Source organism: Paracoccidioides lutzii (genome assembly GCF_000150705.2).
Source record: "Paracoccidioides lutzii Pb01 unplaced genomic scaffold supercont2.6, whole genome shotgun sequence".
Classification (NCBI taxonomy): Eukaryota; Fungi; Ascomycota; class Eurotiomycetes; order Onygenales; family Ajellomycetaceae; genus Paracoccidioides; species Paracoccidioides lutzii.
In genome coordinates, this window is record NW_015440952.1 from 998,914 (window position 1) to 1,021,879 (window position 22,966).

At 47.1% G+C, this 22,966-nt stretch overlaps 9 protein-coding genes, 1 non-coding gene and 1 pseudogene across 11 annotated transcripts; 6 read left to right on the forward strand and 5 right to left on the reverse strand.

The window, feature by feature from the left end:
- Positions 1 to 25: 25 nt before the first annotated feature.
- Positions 26 to 919, forward strand: PAAG_02902 (transcription factor fet5; the record flags this gene model as incomplete). Its single annotated transcript, XM_002795380.2, has 1 exon — positions 26 to 919. One exon carries the CDS (start codon positions 26 to 28, stop codon positions 917 to 919), a length of 894 nt encoding a protein of 297 aa, XP_002795426.1.
- Positions 920 to 1,471: 552 nt separating this feature from the next.
- Positions 1,472 to 2,072, reverse strand: PAAG_02903 (hypothetical protein; the record flags this gene model as incomplete). The annotated part of the gene is made up of 2 exons (XM_002795381.2): positions 1,472 to 1,971; positions 2,057 to 2,072. The coding sequence occupies 2 exons, from the start codon at positions 2,070 to 2,072 to the stop codon at positions 1,472 to 1,474; spliced, it is 516 nt and encodes a 171-aa protein (XP_002795427.1).
- A 1,417-nt stretch (positions 2,073 to 3,489) lies between these two features.
- Positions 3,490 to 3,598, forward strand: PAAG_11570. The gene has a single exon. It is a non-coding gene; the product is annotated as a tRNA-Ser (tRNA).
- Positions 3,599 to 5,423: 1,825 nt separating this feature from the next.
- Positions 5,424 to 5,490, forward strand: PAAG_11571 (annotated as a pseudogene). The gene has a single exon. The product of its transcript is annotated as a tRNA-OTHER (tRNA).
- A 205-nt stretch (positions 5,491 to 5,695) lies between these two features.
- Positions 5,696 to 8,732, reverse strand: PAAG_02904 (hypothetical protein; the record flags this gene model as incomplete). The annotated part of the gene is made up of 4 exons (XM_015844790.1): positions 5,696 to 5,783; positions 5,868 to 7,330; positions 7,398 to 8,289; positions 8,404 to 8,732. 4 exons carry the CDS (start codon positions 8,730 to 8,732, stop codon positions 5,696 to 5,698), a joined length of 2,772 nt encoding a protein of 923 aa, XP_015701868.1.
- Positions 8,733 to 8,815: 83 nt separating this feature from the next.
- Positions 8,816 to 9,479, forward strand: PAAG_11572 (hypothetical protein; the record flags this gene model as incomplete). Its single annotated transcript, XM_015847198.1, has 2 exons — positions 8,816 to 8,946; positions 9,158 to 9,479. The coding sequence occupies 2 exons, from the start codon at positions 8,816 to 8,818 to the stop codon at positions 9,477 to 9,479; spliced, it is 453 nt and encodes a 150-aa protein (XP_015703222.1).
- Positions 9,480 to 11,119: 1,640 nt separating this feature from the next.
- Positions 11,120 to 12,720, reverse strand: PAAG_02905 (hypothetical protein; the record flags this gene model as incomplete). The annotated part of the gene is made up of 3 exons (XM_015844791.1): positions 11,120 to 11,732; positions 11,806 to 12,331; positions 12,426 to 12,720. 3 exons carry the CDS (start codon positions 12,718 to 12,720, stop codon positions 11,120 to 11,122), a joined length of 1,434 nt encoding a protein of 477 aa, XP_015701869.1.
- Positions 12,721 to 13,443: 723 nt separating this feature from the next.
- Positions 13,444 to 16,185, forward strand: PAAG_02906 (M protein repeat protein; the record flags this gene model as incomplete). The annotated part of the gene is made up of 3 exons (XM_015844792.1): positions 13,444 to 13,648; positions 13,716 to 15,160; positions 15,223 to 16,185. 3 exons carry the CDS (start codon positions 13,444 to 13,446, stop codon positions 16,183 to 16,185), a joined length of 2,613 nt encoding a protein of 870 aa, XP_015701870.1.
- Positions 16,186 to 16,589: 404 nt separating this feature from the next.
- On the reverse strand, positions 16,590 to 17,753 carry PAAG_02907 (hypothetical protein; the record flags this gene model as incomplete). The annotated part of the gene is made up of 6 exons (XM_002795385.2): positions 16,590 to 16,646; positions 16,733 to 17,062; positions 17,171 to 17,293; positions 17,383 to 17,511; positions 17,619 to 17,644; positions 17,696 to 17,753. The coding sequence occupies 6 exons, from the start codon at positions 17,751 to 17,753 to the stop codon at positions 16,590 to 16,592; spliced, it is 723 nt and encodes a 240-aa protein (XP_002795431.1).
- A 434-nt stretch (positions 17,754 to 18,187) lies between these two features.
- PAAG_02908 (pre-mRNA-splicing factor prp46) lies at positions 18,188 to 19,567 on the forward strand (the record flags this gene model as incomplete). The annotated part of the gene is made up of 1 exon (XM_002795386.2): positions 18,188 to 19,567. One exon carries the CDS (start codon positions 18,188 to 18,190, stop codon positions 19,565 to 19,567), a length of 1,380 nt encoding a protein of 459 aa, XP_002795432.1.
- A 361-nt stretch (positions 19,568 to 19,928) lies between these two features.
- On the reverse strand, positions 19,929 to 22,571 carry PAAG_02909 (origin recognition complex subunit 1; the record flags this gene model as incomplete). Its single annotated transcript, XM_002795387.2, has 3 exons — positions 19,929 to 21,465; positions 21,528 to 21,655; positions 21,720 to 22,571. The coding sequence occupies 3 exons, from the start codon at positions 22,569 to 22,571 to the stop codon at positions 19,929 to 19,931; spliced, it is 2,517 nt and encodes an 838-aa protein (XP_002795433.2).
- Positions 22,572 to 22,966: the final 395 nt, after the last annotated feature.

Here is a 22,966-nt window from a genome sequence, read left to right on the forward strand (position 1 = left end):
ATAGATATCACCACCACTCTCCGCCATGTCGAAATTTGGCGTCCTCGTCATGGGCCCAGCGGGTGCCGGCAAAACCACCTTCTGCGCCGCCCTCATCCAACACCTCCAAAACAACCGTCGAAGTTCTTTCTACGTCAACCTCGACCCGGCCGCTGAAACCTTCGCTTTCGAACCAGACCTCGATGTCCGCGAACTAATCACCCTAGAAGATGTAATGGAAGAGCTTGGTCTAGGCCCCAATGGCGGATTAATGTACTGCTTCGAATTCCTCCTGCAGAACCTCGATTTCTTAACGGAGGCTCTCGACCCGCTGAGCGACGAATATCTAATCATCTTCGACATGCCCGGCCAGATTGAGCTATATACACACATCCCGCTACTTCCTTCGTTAATACAGTATCTGTCCCGTGCGGGGCCGTTGAATATTTCTCTTTGCGCTGCGTATCTGTTAGAGAGCACATTTGTTGTGGATCGCGCCAAGTTCTTCGCAGGCGCATTGAGCGCAATGTCTGCGATGATCATGTTGGAGATGCCGCATGTGAATATCTTGAGCAAGATGGATCAGGTTAAGGGGGTGATTGGGAAAAGAGAGTTGAAGCGCTTCACAGCTGTGGACGTGCAACTACTAGACGAAGAGAACCAAGGCGGCGGAGGACATGTGGATGATGAAGAAACTGCACACTTCCCGGAGGACCCGTTGTCTACGAATGCACTGTTGAGTGGGAGTTCCTTTAAACGACTTAATCGGGCTGTTGGTCAGCTGATAGATGATTTCAGCATGGTGTCGTTTTTAAAATTGGATGTTCAAGACGAGGATAGCATTGGTAGTGTGCTGAGCTATATCGATGATGCGATACAGTTCCATGAAGCACAGGAACCGAGGGAGCCAGCTGATGAGCAGGAGGTGGATATGGAGTGAAGAAGGAATAGAGAAGGACGACTTGAATGTGACGAGTAAAAACAGATTGACCAATGTTTGCCAGTCTTGTCTACGGGGGTTTTGCGGGTTTGTGCTCTCGCAACCTCTGGACAATCAAATTATATATCCTTCTGATATTACCTAACAGCGCCAGGCATCCTTTTACCTCCTTTGGGAGCAAGGATAGTATCCATATCAAAAGAAGGTACCTTCCCAGCATCTGTGCGCAACCAAGCGGAAGTCGACTGGAAGAACGGGTTTCCTGTATTTGATACGATGGATTTCAGCTTGGAAATATATTAGTACCACCTATGAATGGTTTCTCTGCCAAGAAAACCTATTTATAATAACATAAAGAGTATACCTGCAACCTTGATTGCAGACTCGCAAAATCCAATCAATCAGCCAAACAAATGAATAGGCAAACATAGTACTGAAGTGGCCAAACAATGAAATGTTCTAACAACCTCAGCTCAATCAGGAGTATAATAAATATTTAATATGTATATATATATAGAGAAACCCCCCAAACTCTAATAATACCCATCAAATTCAAACCCAACTTGTTCGCTTCCTCCCTGGCTCCCGTCGCGTCCGCGAATATATCGGCGACGCACCATCCGTCCCTGCCCGCTTCCCATCCCAACTGCTGGCCAAAAACTCCTCAATAAACCCCTCAAGCACACCTAGTAGCCATCCCACATCCCTCGACGCCTTCTCAAACCCGACAACATATACGTAATACCCGCCACCAAGTATCGAACCCCAGAACACGAGCCGGAACAACAGTACGACCCAGAATGTGATGATGCGACGGGCGTAGTCGAGGATCCTGAGCGAGAGGTAGAGGATAACGCAGAGGATGAGGACTGAGGGGAGGTCTGGTGGGGAGTTTATGAGGGTGTATAGTGGGGAGATGACGTAGGGCTGTAAATATTCTTGTTGCACTGTGTAGAAGTGTGTGTTGAATGTGCTGTAGTACGAGAGGGCTTGCAGGGAGACCGAGGGGGGAATGTATTTGCTGGCGTTTTGGAGGGCGGGGATTATGTATTCTGTATTAATTGAGAAATTATATAAAAGTCAGCTTGTTTCCAGTTATCTACGTCTGCAAGAAATGTGATGGGGTGTCAAACGTACCATGCACCGCTTCCATGATGGCGGACGGCAAATCTTGCCGCCTATAGGTACAGAAAAACAGCAAAAACAAAGGCGCTAGTGGACCTTTTTGAGCGGTTATCCAAAGGAAGAGAATATGCGCGAGAGCAGTCCGCGCAGTCGCCGGTTGCGGGATATGAATCACAGTGACGCAAATGGCGACATGGATGAGTTTTTAAGTCAGGGAAATAATTCGAAGTCAAATGCAAGAATCACGAGGACTATATTTATAAGCAACAAAGACCTGTAAAACCCAAGAGTAATTTAATGGAAATGCAAAGTCTGGGAGGGAAAAGAAACACGGCTTTGTTGTCAAACAGTGCAAACAACGATCAGAAAAAGGGCCCCCTTGTCACACCATTCCCATTTGGGAAATACCTAAACATTTCATGAAAGCTTTTTTTTATTTTGGATATTAATAATGTAATTTCACATGATAACTAGTTAGTTATAAAAACTCCCACTTCAACAATCTAATTGACTTGCTTGGCTTCAACCACAAGGTCCCAGACACAGGGGCAAGCTCTGTCTAAGATGTGGCACTTTGTTTATATAAAACATGGTAAGAAGCGGCCGCCACAGTTCAACACTCCTTCTGTTACATTTCTTTACATATCTGTTTATATCTATGCATGTATATTTTCCACGAATATAATTATCCGTCAACTCCGTTGGAACATTGTTCTAGGGATACAAAATTATTTTCCACCGCATAATTGTGAAATGACGAGAGAACAGTGCTTTGCAATCGAAGTTGGTGGCCAAATACTTGATCGTCTGCCTTATTCAGTAGAGAGAGAAAGCAAGGGAAGAGTCAACCACCGTGAGGAGGATGTTCCGCGACATAACGGGTGTCCATATGTAAAGTGAGAAACGTGATGGAATGATTCTAGCTCCCCAGATTATTTCCTACTACCCTCGGCCTCAACGGTTTGAACTAATTATGATGAAGACAAAAGTGAGAGATGATTTTAGTACTAATTGACCAGAAGGATGGGTTGGATTGGATAAAAACACCCCATCAAGGGAAATACGGTTCAAACTGCCCCACCGCTGCACGCCTGCTGATTACCGTCCTGGTCGCCGGGAGTGAGTAGTGACAAACAGCGTGGTTCATCGACGAGCGGTGCAACTAGCTGCCGAGTGTGCCATTTCATTTTGACTCAATCCTAACGAGTAGAATGTACGGAGTACGGAATACGATATAATTATGGGTATATGAATACCCGTATATATATATATATATATATATATATTCACGAGAGACCATTTGATCTAGACCACTGAATAACCAAATGTTTTTGAACTGAAATAAATGATAACAGAACTGAGTGATCCTTAACCCCCATTCCGTGTATGTAGACGAGACTAACTGAACAAAACACCTCACCGGGCGACGTCCTTCATCAAGATGAGGCACTATGGCGGAGTGGTTAACGCGGTGCCCTGCTATTAATTAATTCTTCGTAAGAACATAGTGAGGCATTTCCTTCGGGAGCGCAGGTTCGAATCCTGCTGGTGTCGGATTTCAGAGCCGGTTGCTATTGTCCTTTATTCTTTTACTGTTTGTGATTGTTTCTTTTGCCCAACCCAGTCAACACATTCTGCATCAAAAGTGGTAGTGCCTCCTTTTCAGACGCTCATATCTTGATTACTGTAGGTAGCTCTTCGCCTTTTGTTGGTTCAGAACGAACTTGTCATGCTGATCTTGTCTCTTTGTCTCCTAGCCTTCTGACAAGAAAGGCTTCCGCGTGAAAGCCCTACAAATCATCATCATGGGTACAATTCGGCCAATTACTTGTCGTGATGCGGTGACAACCTCGGGAGTGTGATGGATTCTAGGTTGACTCCTTATCCCTATTGTAATAGATGTTTCGTGGTTGATGCGGTGGACGTGTTTAGCTCCAACCGCCAAACTGCCACGATCCGTAGAAATTACGCGGACTTCAAACTTCACCTCAAGTGAATTTCCAATTTGTTTCTTTTTGTCGTGATGCTGTCCTAACACAGGATCGAGGACGTCTGAGTGGTTGTCTTGGTAGCTATCTACTGGTGCTGTGTGCCGTGCGCTAGTCTGTAATAGGAAGCCTGGGCTCCGCTTTGTGAAGTTCTCGTGTCGTTTCCGCGGTTCGTGGCAATTTGGCGATTGGAGCTAAACACGTCCACCGCATCAACCACTGGACGCGTTTTCAATGAGGACCCTCCCTGAGGCCCTCAAGGGAGTTAGGACTTGGGGAAATGATTTTGGTATAATTTGAATCTTCCTCTATCTGCCTCCCAGCTCTTATTGAGTAGAACTTACATATTCGCCAGAGTGCTCGGGCGCTTGACTGTCTTCAAACCTTTACATCGTCATACGAAACCAAGAAGACGGTGCGGACGCTGAGAAGTGGTATATAGAAAGTAAACAAAAGTTGCAAAAATGCTCCAGGAAATAGCTAATTGAGACTAAATTCCCAGAGGAGATAAACAAAAGTTTCAAGAAATCCGCCCTCCCGCCCATGTGAAGCCCAACGAAGGGGGAAAAGAGATTTGTCTCCAAGATTAAGAGTATAGTACACCAATCCCCATAAAAGACCAACCTGAAGAACGCAGAATAGAAGTGGGAAAGAAACCGCCCAAATCCCCCATGCTATTTAAACATGCAAGTTTAAAAAAAAGTTAAAAGTACAACACAACCCTCCAAGAAAAACATGGGGGGAAATTAAAATCACAAAGCTGGACCAAATTATGTGACAAGTCAAAAAAAAAGAAATAAAAATGGCAGCTTTTGCTTTAAATGGATGCGCAGTATTTTCGCTGAAGACAGAAAAGGCAATAGATTCCCGTCCACGACAACTAAAAAAGCAACGCCTGGGCTAATGCGAGCAAAAATGCAAATGTCAACAGAAAAGAGGGCGAGGAAGAAACGTTGTGGAGGTTAAAAAGTGAAAGGTTGGAAGTTCCGGGTAGAGATGATAAGAGTAAATTTAGACAAACTGCAAAGGATTACAAAACTTATATACTCTGTACAGAAGCATTGGATGTTGTGTGCATGCATATATGTACGTGTATGTGGGTGAATGCGATATGTAATGGATGTCATGTTGGACACTGAATTGTATGTGTATAAAAGGTTCAATCAAAAATTAAAAAATCAATTAGCAATACGCAATTTCTCTCCGTCAGGGATTGGTATTTGATTGATAGAAGATGGCAGATGAGCATCCCCGGGATGCAGACAGCCGCTACCAGTTAGATGTGTAATTGCGAAACCTCATAGAAATTAGAATTGGTCGAGTTTGGTTCGATGCAACTGGATGCAGAGTGTCACAGTATATTTGTAGAGGAACAAAGTTTATTTAACCACAGTTGTATAGTGCAGCGGTTAGCACGCCAGATTCTGATCCCGGAGACCTGGATTCACAGTTCGATCTAGCGCAAAGCATATAAACCAAAATTAATTGGCTCTCCATTTTAAGATGAGAGGTGGACAAGACGGTTTTGTTTATTGCCGGGTGAACGTTTCGCGAGGCGGGGGGCAGTGTATAGAATGACATGTATCATGTACAGAAATCACCACATAAAGTCAAGCGGAAGCCGTGATTCGGAAGGCCACCGTTGAATAAAATCGGGAAAAGATCATTCTGCCGAAACCGAGTGTCTATGGTTTTCACGTTCTGCTTGAATTTGAGCCTGAAGTTTGCGTGTCTGGCGGAATGCCTCGTCTCTGTTCGAAATGAAAAAAAGTAAGTATAAATTAGTATAAGAAATAGATGGAAAACGGCAAAAATAAAACTGGTGTGATGCATACCTATCAAATTGCAACTCAGCAACTTCGATCTGTGCCTTATTCATACGGCTAACAACAGTTTCCATCTCCAACTCAGCATCACGTAGAGCTTTCTCAAGCTCCTTTACACGGGCTTCGACAGCTTCCATCTTAATCGCTTGGTTCAGCGACATTCCTTCTCCACTTGTTGTCATCGTAAGGCGTGGGGATCGTGTACCGGAAAAGGGAGAGCCGGGCATCATCGGGGAGAGCAGTACGGGACTCCTGACGCCATTCCTTGCGCGCCTAAGTTGGGCGTTATGGTTTTGCCGCAGGGTTTCGATCTCCAACTCGTGTTTTGCAACCTCTTCTTCGGAGGCTTGCTGGGCCATCATCAGAGCGTCTTCAAGGAACTTGAGGCGGGTTTGCATCTCGTTGATCCGGTTAGCAGAGACGTTTTGTTCGCGCTCTCCTTTGTCAATCGCTTCCCAGAGACGATGTTTCAATGCACTGTTAGTCGCCAATTGCTGCTGGACTTGTAGGCCAAGTGTATTTTTTTTGTCCGGGTCTTGGGCGTATGAGCTGTCAGCTTGTAGCTGTTTGTAAGCATTTTCCAGTGAAGAGCTGGATGCGGTGAAATCTGCCAGATCGTTTTTAGCTGCACTAGGGACAAGGATGTCGTGTTCCCGCAGGAGCGCACGGAGCGAACCAGTCTCCTGCTCAGCACGGTCTAGGTCCATTTTCAAACCGGCCAGTCCTTTCTCACACCTCCATTTTTGTTCCAGAGCCTCATCAGCCCGATGTCTGAGCAAGTTGATTTCTTCTCGTAGATTTATAACATCCCTTTCATAGCCGAGTCTCCGTGGAGAGCCTGATTGTCGAGCACGGTCAAGTTCTGCTTCTAGCATTCGGATTCGCTTCTTGTATTGTTGGGCTTGCCAATTCTGGCGTTGAAGGAGGCTCTTGACAGTTTGATGGAGAGCGTCCCGTTGTAATTCGACATCTTTCATCCGATCTACCAATGATTCTTTCAAGTCCCGCTCCTTAACAATCATCGAGGCCGGGCGAGAGCTGGGTTTGGAAATGGATCCCGATCGTCCTAAACCAGCCAATCTTGATCCTATACGCGCAAGAGAATTTGATCTCGACAGGCTGCCCCTTCTCGTCACCGACACCTCGTCCTCTTCAACTATCGATCTTATGCGTGCTTGTTGTTGCATATCTGACTGTATTTTCCTCGACTGATTTAATGAATTATTTTCCGTGCGCAGGCCTTGGGTATCTTGATGCATTTTTGCTTTAAGTTGCGGGACGATATAATCTCGAAGTTGGTCCCGTTCGTTTCGAAGCTGTTCAAGTTCAACTCGCATAGCCGTCAGCAAGTCCTCAAAGTTGTCTTTCAACTGTCTTTCCTCAGATAAACGCCGTCGAGTATCTTCCAAGGCGGTCTCCAGTTCTTTTGTTTTGGAGCTAATATTTGATGCATCCACTCTCTCGCGACGTAGCTAAACCGGAAGGAGTCAGTTATGCAACACACGTAAGTAATAAATATAGAGACTCTATCCATCATACCTGATCCACTTGACCCTCTAGAATTCGCACATGAGACTCAAAAGCTATCCGACGAGATCGTTCTTCCTGCCACTTTTGCGATAAATCAACCTTTAGCCGGGCTCGCTCCTGCTCCAACGTTCTCTTCATTCTATAGAAATCTTCCGTTTTGTTCCCGTCAACGTCACCGAGGGGGTGTTTTACAGAACTGGTTCCAGAGTCGGAGAAGTAATCGCTTGTCCGGCGATTTTGTTCAGATCCAACACCGGCTTCCAGCTGTAACCTCTCAACCAAAATCTCCAACTCCATCTCACGTCTGATGGAGCCTGCCAACTCGGAACTGATCTCGCGCAACTCATGTTCCATCTCCATCAATTTTCCATCCATTTCCTGCTCCACGATGGACATTGCCCTATCAGGCATTCTGGAAACAGATGCACCATACGAATCGTGAGAAGGGTAGCGTGACGAAATGGAGGAGTGGAAAACTGAGCCATTCAATGGAGATGGAAGGGACGAGGGCCCCGAATCAGAAATTTCGGTGCTGCTCGATTCCGCCCCAGGGGAAGACGTGGTTTTCCAACCGAAAAATGATGTGATTTTGTTTCCTGGTGTCTTTGGCTGGTTTCTGTATTCGGTTAAGTTTGACATTGTTCCTGCTGAATCCACCTGAAGAGGTGGACGCATCTGTGATGGAAGATGTAAAGTCATGATGACCGAACGTTTGTGCTCCGTGCTCTTATGGGAATCCTGGGCAGGGGTGGGAGACACGGGAGGGACTAGGGGCTCGCTGACAACGCGGGACTGAACGGAATGTTCGAGTTGTCTTCCATTCGCGCATTCGACAACGCCGTCCCTTTGTTGGTCGAGAGTGTTCGAAGAGGAAAGGACAGGGGATTGCCCGTGAGGGAACCTACGGGGTGAGCACAAGGGATCAGGAAGTGAGTTATTTGAATTTAAATAATGCAACTAGAACTAAGCCAATAAGGAGGCCGGAGATATGCAATCAATGAGACTGTCAACGTACCGATCGAGATCCCTAACTACGAGTCTAGGAGAAGATTCCTTCTCGGAAATGGGCGACGAGGGAACGGGTTGGCCGTTCAAACTATTACTATTATCGGAGGGAAGAAGGTTCGGGCCCAGGTGCGAGGAAAAGGCGGGGAGGAGTTTCCTGTGGAAAAGAGCAGCAACAATGGGTCGTTTGCCTGAAAGAACGGGTTGGAGTGAGAAAGGAGAAACTTTCTGGCGTTGTTGGAGCAAAGTCGACTGGCCAGAAGATGGATCTGATAGTAGGAAAACACTATTATTATTTTGGTTGGCGGAAGCGCTCGATGGAGGTGGACAGATAGACATAATTAACTAATAGTCAATGATTTTGAGGATGATTAACCAGTCAAGGGGGTTGACGATGTCCCTTAAGCCCCAAAGCAGAAGCGATGCATGCATGGACGAATGAGGATCTATTGGCGCCAATCACTGCAGGGAACAACGTCCGCCAGTGCAGTCATATCAGGGGAGGTCCAAAGATTATTGGCCCAGAGAGAACGAACCACTGCAAGGGCTATTGGTAAGAGTGATTGATTAGTTAGAGTAAGGATTTGCTCGAAGGCGCCAAGGACTTGCATTCTCTTATATCGTCTGGCGTGTAGTCTTGTGGGCTAGTGGATAGTAGAATCGCGAAAAGAAAAAAAATAAACTCTTAACGACAACTTCTGCACTGCTCCATAGGACCATTAAGCCGCGTTAAAGGCGGAGGCGTGCTCTAAACTGGAACCAAGGGGAAATGTCTCGAGTGGACCACTCAGTGAGGCAGCTGGCTGGCTGCAAGGCACGGCAAAAGCGGGTCAGCTTGAGGGTGAGACGAGGAATAGTGGACCCCTGGTGAGAAGTCTAGTGGACAGGACAGACAAGACAGCAACCCAAAGCTCAAGGTTCACCAGGCGAGCTCCAACAAAGTGGAGTATTCCACTCCGCAAATGGAATGGAACGAATGGAACCATGGAAGACACGAAGAGAATGCACAAAATCGAACACAGATATGATGTAATCCGAAACCAAGGGGAACGGAAAGGAACCGTTCTACGTACCGCTGAAGGATAACGATCGTGATTATGACAGGAGCGGAGTTGTTGACTCGTTACACGACATTTGCATGAAAGATCTAAGGGTGACAGAATCGTTCTATTTTGGGGACCGTTGCAAAAAATCCGGTTCCCCGGAGGTCGATGATTGTGGAAGCTTTAAAGCGGTGGATGCTGGTGAATATCAATTTGCGGTTGAAAGAATACGATATCATTTTAAAGCTTGCGGTCACTAACTCAGCCGGTTGGGCCAGCAACCTCATTCCGCGTTCTCTGTATATCTCAAGAAGAATTACAATTTTACATCTGCTGTGAATGCGTCATATTTCCCCTTCGGCTTCACTTGTTTACTCTTCCTGCTCTGCTGATTCACTCATCTACGGAAGTATAAACTTACAGATATCAACATCTCCCTCTAACTATGCTTTAAATCTCCCTACGCGCCCGCTTTGAACTTAGCAGGGCTACCATCAGCCAATGAGCAGAAACGTATTCAGAGGCAAACTCCCCAGATCCATGGCTCGGAAATATCCTCATCCTTCACAGTAAGACATAACATACATGCAACAGGGGGCAATGGGCGGAAGGATGTGAGAAACAAAATGAGCAGCCTATGATTCTCCGTACATCAGCACTTCGCTAAAACAAAATCCTCTGGAATTCTTCTTAGTTTGACTTTCTGGTTTGAAACAGAAGAGCAGCATCGGGAGCAACAGGACTGGCTTGCTCTATATACTTTGTTGCCAGGAATCCTATCCTTTTTCTTCTCAGATTGCCACTTGCTGATCTTTACCCCAATTCTGCCACTATTATGATCATCGGGGGACATCCTTCGGCTTACGCAGTAGTTCAACTGTTCCTCGCATACGCCACATGATCATCCATGTCCCTGGAATGGCGTTTTTTCCATTGGCAATTCATGGGAAGTGCTCCTCTCGAGTCTAATTGACTCCCCGGTTTTACGGATCCATTGCGACCTTTCTCCAGTCTCCGAAGCTCAGGGGAAACAGCTGGATCGGAAGATTTAAGTTAAATTCATTGGTGAGACACAAAACTATACATTTTTTGTTAACCAACCTCCACCGAACCGGTCTCCCTAGCGCCTGTGCCGATGTTTTGCGGCGCGTCTGTTTTGAACTTTTTTAGCTTGCATTGCGGAGAGCTGAATATATCTATCTGCGCACCGCTCCTCTGTCAATAACTACGGTTCCCAGCAAAACAAGATCCTCTAAATTGTATACATCTGCTTCGGGATTCTCCTCGACAAATTTGATAAAGCAAGATGCTTTTTCTCGTAACAGGATCCAGTATAAGTTAAAGTTTTTGTCTTGCAGCACGCACAATCCATACTCTATCTGTGCCTGGTTATATATATGTTGTATGTTGAAACGCGAAATCCCAATATTAAAACATATCCAAAATACAGGGCCAATGGTCAAAGGCTTGCGAAGGAGGGGGGGGAAAGCACAAAAATATAATACGAAAAAGAGAGCCGCGAGGTGGGCTTTTATCCTTCACAAGCAAGTATCACCATCTCCCATCCTCCACAATGAAGTGCCTCTATTAAATTAGATAAACCAAATGAACCGTATGTAATTGAAATAATAAAGAAAAGAAAAGAAAAGAAAAGAAAAGAAAAAGAAAAAGAAACACACCATTCTATCTGTCAAAAGAATACCTCAACCACTCCCCAACCGCCTTCAAACTCTCCCACCTAACCGTCTCATCCGGATCAGCCATCAACTCCATCACCCTTGTCTTGAGCCCCAGTCTCTCTAGCTGCTGTCGTCTCTCTGGCAACTCCTTCACCAGACAACCCACATCGTTACACGCAATAGCCAAAACCTGTTTATCTGCCTCCCAGTTCTTCGACAATATCTCAGCCAGCTTCTTGGGGAGCTGCCCGCGGTCTTCGTCGAGGATGCGGCGTGCATTCTCCCGCCAGAAGGTTGTGCTGCGGTGCGGTGGGGACCAGCGGAGATGGCCCGTTTGCACCTCTGCGGCGTATTCGTCGAAGGTCGTCTGCGTCTTCGTGTACTCCTCCAGCATGTCTATGAGGGCGTTGAGGTCCTCGAGTAAATCTGGATCTGTCAAGTGGCGGCTGCTGAGATTACTGAGGAGAGCTGGGAGGCGGAGGAATACGGCGATTGGTAGGAGAGTCATGCGGTTGGCGGAGAGGAGATTGTAGAGGGTTGAGAGGAGGAGGCGAGTTGTCTTTTCCTTTGGCGAAAGGCGGAGGAGTTGGGTGTATAGAGCCAGGATATCTTGTTCACTGAAAGAGGGTGTCAGTACAACGCATATGACTGATATATAGGGGTGTATTAGCTGGGACTAAGGTATCGTACGATTCAAGTTCTTCACCAACTAAGCTTCCCTCGAAGCTCAACTGCCAGATCACGAGGAGGATGTGATATAAGAGCTGTAGCCCCACTCCTCCACCAATACCTGACTCGATGTTGCGTGTGCTTGACGATCCACATAGTGTGGATGAACCATTATCCTTTGATCCCGCAGCGGCCCTGAGTACGTCCATCAGTGGTTCAATAGTTGCTTCCTTCTGACTCCAAAAGACCTCTCTTGATCGCTTAGTTCTCAGCAATGCTGAATATTGCTGAACACCAATATCCTGTAACCCCGTATCTTGGCTTTTCGTCAGTGTTGCGAGGTATGAGTAGAGTCGAGGAAGGGCTTCTGAATCGGGTAACGTAGTTTTCGAATTTGACATCAGAGAGGTTGACACAAGGCTAGTCAAGAAAGCAGACGCGAGGAGAGGTATGGGGTCCTCTGGGTTTGAGGAGTGCTGTAGGAGAGGTAGGTAATGTCGGTAACGGTCTGGTTCTTGGATCAAGGCGGACGCTAAAGAGGGAACATCTATGATGGTTGTCAGAATTGTGGCCTTTTCATGCTCCAAGCACCGCCGCCTGCTAGAGGACTGTTCTGCTGAATAATGATGGGAATTCAATACCATTGATCAGGTCCGCCGCCAGGACTAGAATGTATTGTACTATATCCGTCCGCCTCGATGCTGCCTCCAGTATGCTTTTCCCACCAACTCCTCCGACGAGCAGAGTTGTATAAGCCTTCATGTCATTCTGGACAGTTTTCTGTCGTGGCTCCCTTCGCACCTTGTCGACGGCTTTGATGCGCTTGAGCTGGTCTTCGGTGATGTTCCCAGCTCGAACAGCGCCCTCCCAAGGTATGGGCCGGGCACGGATGTTGCTCTGCAGGGAACTAAGATATGTAGGCAGGTCCAAAGACATCGTCACTGGGAAGTATTAGGATGCGTGGACGATGTCTTGTAGGCCGGGACGCAACACCATGGGCAATGTGAAGGAGAGGGGTGCAAAGGGCAGAGGGAAGGCAGCAGTCTCCTTTTCAAGCTGGTGTTCTGCTGACCAGGAACGGTGCAGGTGATGGCAGTGAAGGTTGGTAGCAGAAGTTGTTGATTATAGTCCGTAGTTCGTCGTCCGTAGTTCGTTAGGCTGAAGTTTGTACGGAGTAGTAGTTCTGCTGTTGATGTTTTGACCACCTACGCAAAGGCCGGCTGTGCCAAGACTCACCAGCTGTTGTTGAACCAACGGGATTGCGCAACCTCAACAACTGAGGGCACTGCTCAGCCCTCTTTCATGTCCCTGGGATCTGGCGGAACGCGGAACGGCGCTATTCATCATTATATCTACGGTCTGCTTAATACCCACATTGACCTTGGGGGTGTTCTGATCTCCTCCCCAGGCTTCTGTGCCGCGAACTTAAATAACTACGCCTCTACCTATCTATCCTGGCGCTTTCTGTGGCTGACTGGCGCGACCTACATAACCTGCATGTAGCAGCAGCCCTTGCTATTATTCCATTTATTAGACCACCTCACGAGAATACACCAGACCGGTTTGCTTGGATACTCCCCCGCTCAATGACAGTGCTATGGGACGAACGCGGGCTTGGGAGCTAGCTTTGAAGATATTCTGTGGACCAAGCAATACATCATGTCGGCAAACCCTCAGCCTCCGAAGAAGTCGGGATGGGGAGGCTTTCTCCAGCAGGCGATTGCAGGAGTCGAATCCAGACTAGACACGATCCTGGCGGACCAAGAAGAGGAATATGTAGCTAAAGATGCAGATAAAGGCAACAAGCAGCCTGAGCAACCGGCGCTACAGGCTGGGATGTCATTCGCGAAGCCTGTTCCCCCTGGTATGCGAAACCTTTGCTCTATCTATGCTGGGTGTGTTTTCTTGTAGTTAGACTAACCTACCCACAGCACACTCTAGAAGCTCATCGATTTCGAAAACGAATGACCGTCTTCAAGAAAGTCTGGCCCGGGTAATGGCTAAGCGAGAGGTCGCCACTGGAAGCCCCGTATCGACAATTGGAGTCTCTTCCCGCGCTGAAAGCCCTCTCTTTAGGGTCGATGGTCGAACGAGTCTGGATAGCGTCTCTGCTGGGGTAGATTCCCGTGTTGTGAAAGATGATACTGCATCAATTTCGTCTTCTGCTCCGCGTTCGAGCCAAGATATCCTTTCATCCCCGCGGAAGTCTAAAGAGATTCAATCGGATTCATCTGGGAAGCCTAACGGTCGTGGTATAGAGGATGACAGACGAGAAACTAGGCACTCAGTGGATGGAGATACCGACTCTTCAGCAGCCTCAGAAAGACATATCCATGCGATCGGAATGACCGAAATGACCAAAGTAACAACAACTTCTACGTCAGACTATGAAGAAGCTATGGCGCAAATGAAAGCGAACCATGAAGCCTCAGAGCTCCAATGGCAGGAAGAACTGCATGCATATGTAGAAAGGATAGATGCTTTGCAATCAAAATTAAAATATCTGGCAAAGGAAGCTGCAGAGTCAGCTAAAATTGCTGCAGCATCCGCAGGAGCCGGGACTCTTGAGAAAAAGCTTCTTGAAAAAGATGAGCAAATTGCTAACTTAATGGAGGAGGGCCAGAAACTTTCAAAGACCGAACTGGACCATCGAGCAACCATTAAGAAATTGCGCCAAAATATTGCAGAGAGCGTGAAGTCTCAAGCAGACACTAAAAGGAAATTTGAGAAAATCGAAAAGGACCTTGCAAATGCAGAGGATAGAGCAAGTCGCGCAGAGTCTGCAGAGCGGAAGGCGACAGAAAAACTCAATTTTAAATCCAAGATTGAAAAAGAACTTGAAGCAGTTACCGCAGAACTCAATGTATCGAATTCAACAATAGCGGACCTGAAGGGCCAGTTAGCAAAGGCTGCGTCTAGAGCTGAAGCAGCAGAACGGAAAGCCAAATTGGAGTCTGCAGAGTCTGAAAAACGTCAGGTGGCCGAACTCAAGGATGACCTTTCCAGTGCAAAAATAGAGCGAGAGATAAGCGAAGAAAAGCTCCGAAGGGAAATCAGGGATTTGAAAGAAGGTATTGAGAGGGAAAAGGAACGAGCACGAATCCTCGAAATCGAACTTCGCAGCGAGCAGTCTGTGCTTGAAACCAAAATGGAGAGCCTACGGTCTCGGGCGGAGGAAGTTTCGTCAAGCGCTATCGGGGATGCCCATGCAAAGCTTCTTCGCCAGATTGAAACTCTGCAAACTCAGTACGCTGTTGCCAGCGAGAATTGGCAGGGAATAAAAAGTTCACTGCTGGCACGCCTAACCACTGTCGAGAAGGAGCGTGATGATATTACCCGGAGAGAAGGGGACTTGCGGAGGAAAGTCCGTGAAGGGGTATGATCATTTAACTCTCCCATGATCATTAATTAACAAATCCACTAACCGTAATTAAATAGAGCCTCAAAGCCAAGAGAGTGGAAGGAGAGCTGGAAACTTCCCGAGTAGTCATCCAAGATATGGAGAGGACTCTCGAGGAGTTAAAACAGGAGATCCAAAGTCTGACGCAGAAACTCGAGAAAACAGAGAACGAGCTTCTAAACACCAAACAAGATCTCACGAAGCAGAAGGAGGTTGCTGAATTAACCCTATCACAACGGCTTGAAGAGGAGAAAGCAAGATGGCAAGAGCTCGCCCGACCGCCGTCATCAACTTTCCGTCAACAACCCGGAAACGGATCACCCGTCACCTTCAACCGGAAATCAATGATCGGCCTGGAACCCACGGGACCTATTTCCGACCGGGCCCCAAGCCACAGATCCTCCTCAATTCTCCCAATCCCATTCTCCGAACTCGCCACCCCATCCCGCCAAAACTCCTTCTCATCCCAAAATTCAAACCCACAATCCCATAAACCACCATCCCGTGAATTGCCAATCACACCAGGTGATCTCACGCACACACACCCATGCGAACCGGAAGACTATTTCAACAGCATGGGAACCCCAGCCACACCATCAGTGCACGAAACCAGCCCGCACCATCTCCGCAGCATCAACGATTTCATCTCCGTCTCCACCGTCGCCGCTGGCCCGTCTGTGCAACTAGTTGAGCGCATGAGCAACACGATCCGTCGTCTGGAAAGTGAAAGAGCCGCCTCCAAGGATGAGTTAGCACGACTAACGGCCCAGCGCGATGAGGCACGACAGGAAGTTGTGGAGTTGATGCGGGAAGTGGAAGAGAAGAGGAAGGGGGATCAGCGGATACAGGAGCTGGAGAGCACGGTTGAGCAACTTGACCAGCGGTATCAGACTACGTTGGAGATGTTGGGGGAGAAGAGTGAGTTGGTTGAGGAGCTGAAGGCGGATATTGCGGATTTGAAGAAGATTTATAGAGAGTTGGTTGATAGTACTATGAAGTGAGAAAAGGAGGGGGGGGGAATAATATTTAATTTTATGGTTTCAAATATACAGGTGATGGAGTGCGAACTATCCCTTGTATACCTTCCTTTAGTCTCTATAAATGTATGTATATAGAAGGGTGTATTTATTAGTGTATTCATTGAAGAAGTGCGGCTGGACCTCTCGCGTTCCTTGTGGTGTGGAAATAACTGTGTCGCCTTACCCCTTTTCGAATGAGAAATCTAGAAGTACATGTACATTCATATAAATAGTATTAGGTGGACACATCATGACATAAACATTGTTAGAGAGGAGGAGTATTGCAATCTTCTATAGTTGTAAACATTATGAAACCAGCCTGGGGAATCGTTTCCTTTAAAGGGGTTGTATGTATATATAGTAAAAACATCCGTATGTGCAAGATATTATACGGAAAGCTCAATACCTTCCCGTTGGGCACATTCAAGTATATATTTCCGCACCTAGAGAGAAGTACTCCCCCAAAACATTAGCCTCAGCATACTAGACAAGTTATGGAAATCCGAAGGAAAGATTGGGAAACAAATACCTTCGAGTCAGGCGCCAGCTCAATCGCCAATTTTTCATTATTGTCTCGTTTATCTGCCTCCGCACCAGCTCGCAGCAACACAAGAGCCGCCTCCGCATGTCCCTCTGCAACAGCATGATGTAATGCAGTCGCACCATCTATGTCCGTCGTATTCAGCGGGCTTTTGCCCTCTTCAATAAGCATATTTAAGATAGGAATTGATCCAATGGCGGCAGCGCGGTGCAGGGCCAACTGACCACGGCTATCCTTTGCTCTGGCGCTGCATTTGTGCGACAGCAGTAGGCGGACGGTGGATACATTGTTTTTTGAGGTTGCGAAGTGGATGGCGTTCTGTATTTGGTGATTTAATTGGGAGAAATATCAGAGTTAGTGAGAGTTGTGAATATGAACAGAATAACAATAGCATTGTCTGGAGAAACCAGCTTCGAATAGACTAACCTGTCCAGCGGTACTCTTGATATTAACATCAGCCTCTTTCCGGAGCAGGAGTTCAATAATCGGGTCTCCTTCTTCGTTTTTTAAGCTCGCGGCGATCATGAGGGGTGTCCATCCAGATGCGTCCTAATATAATGTTTCCCATTTAGTCCTCATTTGCAAATGCGCCTATTAAAGGAGTTTTGTCGAATCTTTCGAAAGGTAGAGTGACGGACCGTTTCATCGGGATCAAACTTGTCGGTTGCGATGAGCAGCTCAACCAGTGGAAGGTGATTGTATGCTACCGCCCAGTGGATGGGGAGACGGCCATCGGGGTCTTTTAGCAATGCTAGTTTGGGATTTGCCTGGATAGTTGCGTGAGATTTAATAATTAGCCTTGTGATTTTCTGGAAGATATGCTAGGAAAAGGGGCATATTTGTGTATCAGCGGAGGAACATATTTGCAGCTCACATGGAGAAGAGACTCAACAACGGATGCTAGATCTTGTCAACATAGCAATTGGTAAATTGAAGGTAGAGATCACATACTCTGCCCTTGCCGGACAGCCTCATGAATAGCGTATTTGGCCTTGTAATCAGGATCCATGGTGTTATAGAGAATAGATGTAGCGGGTATACCAGATATTGTTTTGGCGGTTGAATGATGTTATATGCGGGCACAACAAATGCCCACTTGGTTGTTGCGGGGAGGGAGCGGAACGGGTTAGTCAGGAAATGGCCCAAGCTCGGCCCAAGAGAAATCAAATTAATTATTGAAGACCCGACAATCATCAAACACTCTTCAAAAACGACCTTACCAACAACCCCCGACACTCCATGACGCTGTACGATTCCTCCATATTCTATCTCCCTGAAATAATAAATAATACATTATCCGATTCCCTCAATCTGCGCACTTGAATTTGTCCTAAAAATTTCGCACGCTCACTACGCACGCGCAAGCGTCAAAGAACAACTCTCCAGCCCAACAATTCCTCCGCTCGCTTGACCAGATATCACAGATATTAATCGAGTCCTAAGATGCTGTCGAAAGCTATGGAGGCTACTTCAGCCCCTCCTCCACCTGATCAGATGGTTCGAAATTCTGCAAAGCGGACCCGCGATCTGTTCGGTGCAGATTACTTTTTGCCGTCAGGATTCACGAAACCTGGCGAGTCCATAGGAGTATCATATCGGCGGAAGACAGAGTACTATGATGTGCAAACACTCCCTCCCGCCCTTGCTGAAAAGCAGGCAAAAGCCGTCGCGGGAAGAACGAAACGAAGGAATGGGGCTGCGACTGGAACTGGGACAGTGGAGGGTGCTGCGTCTTCAACGGCCCTGGTGAAATCTTCACCAGCAGGTGGCACGCAACAATCTAGTGGAGGAAATATGCCTACAAGCCTTGTACGGCGGCCAATGGTGTCTCAACAGCCAAAACCAGAATGGCACGCGCCTTGGAAACTTATGCGGGTGATATCAGGACACTTGGGATGGGTCCGCAGTTTGACGGTGGAACCTAATAATCAGTGGTTTGCAAGTGGTGCGGGAGATAGAACGATCAAAATCTGGGATCTGGCAACTGGTAGCCTTCGATTGACCCTCACTGGCCACATATCTACTGTGAGAGGGTTGGCTGTTTCTCCTCGACATCCATATCTTTTCTCATGCGGTGAGGATAAGATGGTCAAATGCTGGGATCTAGAAACGAACAAGGTCATCCGCCACTACCACGGCCATCTAAGTGGAGTCTACACACTCGATTTACATCCTACTTTGGACGTTCTTGTAACGGGAGGACGAGATGCTGTAGCAAGAGTCTGGGACATGCGAACACGAAGCAACATCCACGTTCTTTCAGGACACAGAACAACCGTGTCAGATCTGAAATGTCAAGAAGCCGACCCACAAGTCATCACCGCTTCCCTCGACTCAACTGTACGGCTATGGGATCTCGCCGCAGGCAAGACCATGAACGTCCTTACGCACCACAAGAAAGGCGTTCGCGCCCTTGCAGTCCATCCAAAGGAATTTACGTTTGCCAGCGCCAGCGCAGGAAGCATCAAACAGTGGAAATGTCCCGAAGGTGCCTTCATGCAAAATTTTGATGGGCACAATGCTATCATGAACAACCTGGCGGTGAATGAGGATAACGTATTATTTTCGGGGGGCGATAATGGCTCCATGTGTTTCTGGGACTGGAAGACGGGCCATCGATTCCAGTCTCTGGACACGACAGCTCAACCTGGCTCGCTGGATGCTGAAGCTGGTATTATGGCCGCTACGTTTGACCGTACGGGCTTGCGGTTGCTTGTTGGGGAGGCGGATAAAACTATCAAGATCTGGAAGCCGGATGATGAGGCTACGGAGGAGACACATCCGTTGGTTTGGAAGCCGACATTGGGGAGACAGAAATACTAAGAGGCAGTTTTTCTTAGAATATTTTCTTTTTCTTCGAAAATGAGCCTTTATTACAATACTTTGTAGTCATGCATTTATTTTGGCGTTAAGAAAAATATTCGGATAGCTTTTTGTGGTTGAGATATACGATTTCAGAGAAATTCTAAGTTTTGTTAACTCTGGTTTAACTTCTTCTAAGAGAGCGCGGATCGTACAAGGGTCTAGATGCATATCCTGCACAAATCTATCACGAAAGGTTGAACAGTCATATAACTAGCTCCGTCTTTACTTACAATATCGCATACAGTAAACATATACATCACAAACTTACCGTACAATTTCTATTATCCCGTGCTATGTAGAGAAAAGCCGTAAGATCTGTTCACTGCTCAAAACCCAACCCCAACATCTTCGCCTCCACATCCTCCCGAAAAGCAGCCCTCACATCATCAGACGTAATCCTTAACCTCACCTTCCCACTCCTATCCCATCCCCCCAACGTATATCCCATCCCAGAACCACCTCCCTTAGCCCCCAACTCCCCCTCCAGCACCAAAATACCAAAATTCATCAATTCCACCGCCGCAAACCGCATCGCGCAGACGCGCGATCTGCGCACATCGCTTCCTTTCTGAAATAAAAACTGCTTCAGGTTGTTGCTGGTGGCGCCTGCGACTGCGACTGCTGCATCGGCTATCCGCTTTGCTTCATCGAGAATGTCACCGAAGGTGGATTCCGTGATGCCGGATCGGCGGATGCAGGCTAATAGGCCTGCGAGGAATACTTTGCCTGCCAATGGGAGACAGCGTAGGGACTGTTGTAGAGGGGTGGAGGTTGCTTCTTGTATTGCCTGTTTGATGGTTGCGATGGTGACGCGCGGGAGGGGTTCTGATTCATCTTTTGCGATTCGCGGTAGCTTGCCAGTGCCAGTGGCTGTAGAGGCGGTGCGTTTACCTGCTGCACGGTTTCGGCGTGATGCGCTTTTGCTTGGTGATGGGGAAAGGCAGCTGGTATCCATATCATCCATGTCAATCCCGTTTTGGTTAGAGAGCATTGCTTTCATTTTTACTTTTGCTGCTGTTTCGCTGGCTTGTTCTGCGATTTCCACTGCTCTGCGACATATATCCAGGGCACGTCGTGCGTCTCCACTAACTGCTGCTACTTTCCGGCTCGCAAATTGCACGGCGTCTGGGTCAACAATGTTTCCGGGCACGTTACTAAGGCGAGATCCAATGATTTCCATTAGTTCTTGGTGTTTGTAACCAGAAAATGTAATTCGTGTCAGGTCTAGGCGACTTGATATCTTATTGCTGAGAGTTCTTTCGGGCAAGTCCATAGTATTGGCTACAGCTAACACAATCAGATGGGAGTATCGTAACGCTGGCCAGTTGAAAAAATTGTACATAACAGATTGATTTTTAGTAACGAGCTGGTCTAGCTCATCCATTAAAACGACACATGGCACTCGACGAGGAGACGGATGGGAAAACTCCCTTTCCAGAAGGTCGAGTGCATGAGAGGGTGACACTCGATCACCCTTCAGAGCCTCCCAGAGTAGGGAGTAGGACTGGTGTGGGTCTGTAACCTTCATGCCGTTAATCTCAACAAAGACGAAATCATCCAATTCTTCTGAGAGTACCGATGAATTAAGTTGAGCTATAACCTCTCGGACTGTGGCTGTTTTCCCAGTGCCAGGAGGGCCAGATATGTAAATACACGTTCCGGTGCCGTCGGTGATAGCAACGCGCAGACAATTATATACTGTGTTAAATTCGTTGTCCCGACAAGGAAGGGAAGTTGGGACGCTTGAAACGTGCAGAAGGTTGCGTGCTTGTCGATATGGGGAAGATGTAAAATGAGAGGTATCTAGGATCCGAGTTCCTAATGGGGTAAATTCCACGGCTTTCTTGACAACAATCCTATACGCGCCGTTAGAATAAAAATGCATAATAGTATTAACATAAACCATGCGATCATGTACCTTCTATGAGTCGGGGTGGAGAGAACTTTTTGGTGTCGTCGAGATTGTGGTGTTCCTGCAACGGAAACAGTTCTCTGTCGTTTTTTAGGGGTGCTCGGCGTTCCAACTTCTTCCTTGACATTTGCGTACTTTATATTCAACGCCATTAATACCAATTTAAACATAAAAGAGAGGGAGCCGGACAGTACTCACTTCGTCATCCACCTCCTTTCTCTTTCGAGATCTCTTGAGACCAGACTTGATGAAATCGATGAGTCGAAACACACCTTCTTCAGTCCCATTGTAGATATCTTCCCATAAAAATTCCTCTGTATATTTTCCTTGAAGCTGATTGACCCCCCTTCGGCAAATGATACACTTGTTATACTCTGCCAGTGCTGTTTTGCCTTTGGGCGGGATCCCATTCGGATATCGCTGTTCAAAAGCGCCTCTAGATAGGACAATTGCTTTCCCATCTATTGACGTCAATGGATTAACATTAAAATCTATGGTTATGTACTGTTCGTTTGGCAGCGCATCAGTGCGCTTCTTGTTCTTCGTTGACATAAATTCGTCGGGCGATGCAAACCACATGATATTGGCGCTTTTGACCATCTGCCCAGCGTGGACACCGTCATCATCTTCGTCTTCATCTTCGTCTTCGTCCTCTTTTTGCTTTTCTTCCAAAAACTCGCAGATTATACCTGCCCAATCCTTCCCAGGCTCTGGTGATTTTAACAACACGGCTTCGCCCAGCCTGCACTCAAATGACCCCATCTTTGCCCCTATGATTTTTTTAGTCACAGCTTTTCTTTGTGGCCGTCGTGGGGATTTGCGTTTTGTAGGTGACACGCAGTCAAGCTCATCATCAGAACCATTTAAATCAGAGTCATTGCTTGCAGTTGGCTCTGCCTCATATATCCATTCCCACGGATGATCCTCATATCCAAGCTCGTCATCGGAGTCTTCGCGGAAAATTCCCCCTTTCGTCAACCATTGCTTAGCTCGCTCCTCAAGTCGATTTTTGTCATTTCGTGTTTCTCTTTTACCATTAATAGGAGCCATAGTTGATCAATGCATGCCCCTCTGATATCAATATCTGGACAGTGTTTTTGTTCGGTGCTTTTCGCTGTGTTTTACAAATGTTCGTCAAGACGAGAGTCTCCTCTTTCGCGACGCGTCTGTCGTGCATCTGATTGGCTGAGAATTTTGAGGTTGCCATTATTCCCCGATTAGGTTTAGCTTAGTTACTCGGGCACCAACTTGTCACGTGGTAAGGCTCAACTCAGCTCAAGAAAAACAATCATCAACCGGCAAACCATCCACGGATAACCAGCTTTCCTTTTGGCGACAGCGGGAATTAGAAGGGTGAGATTTTTTGACTATGGTAACTGCTGGACACGGTTGACCCTCTGCATCTCGTTGTCCTATTTCTCGATTCATATTATTTCACGACGCGC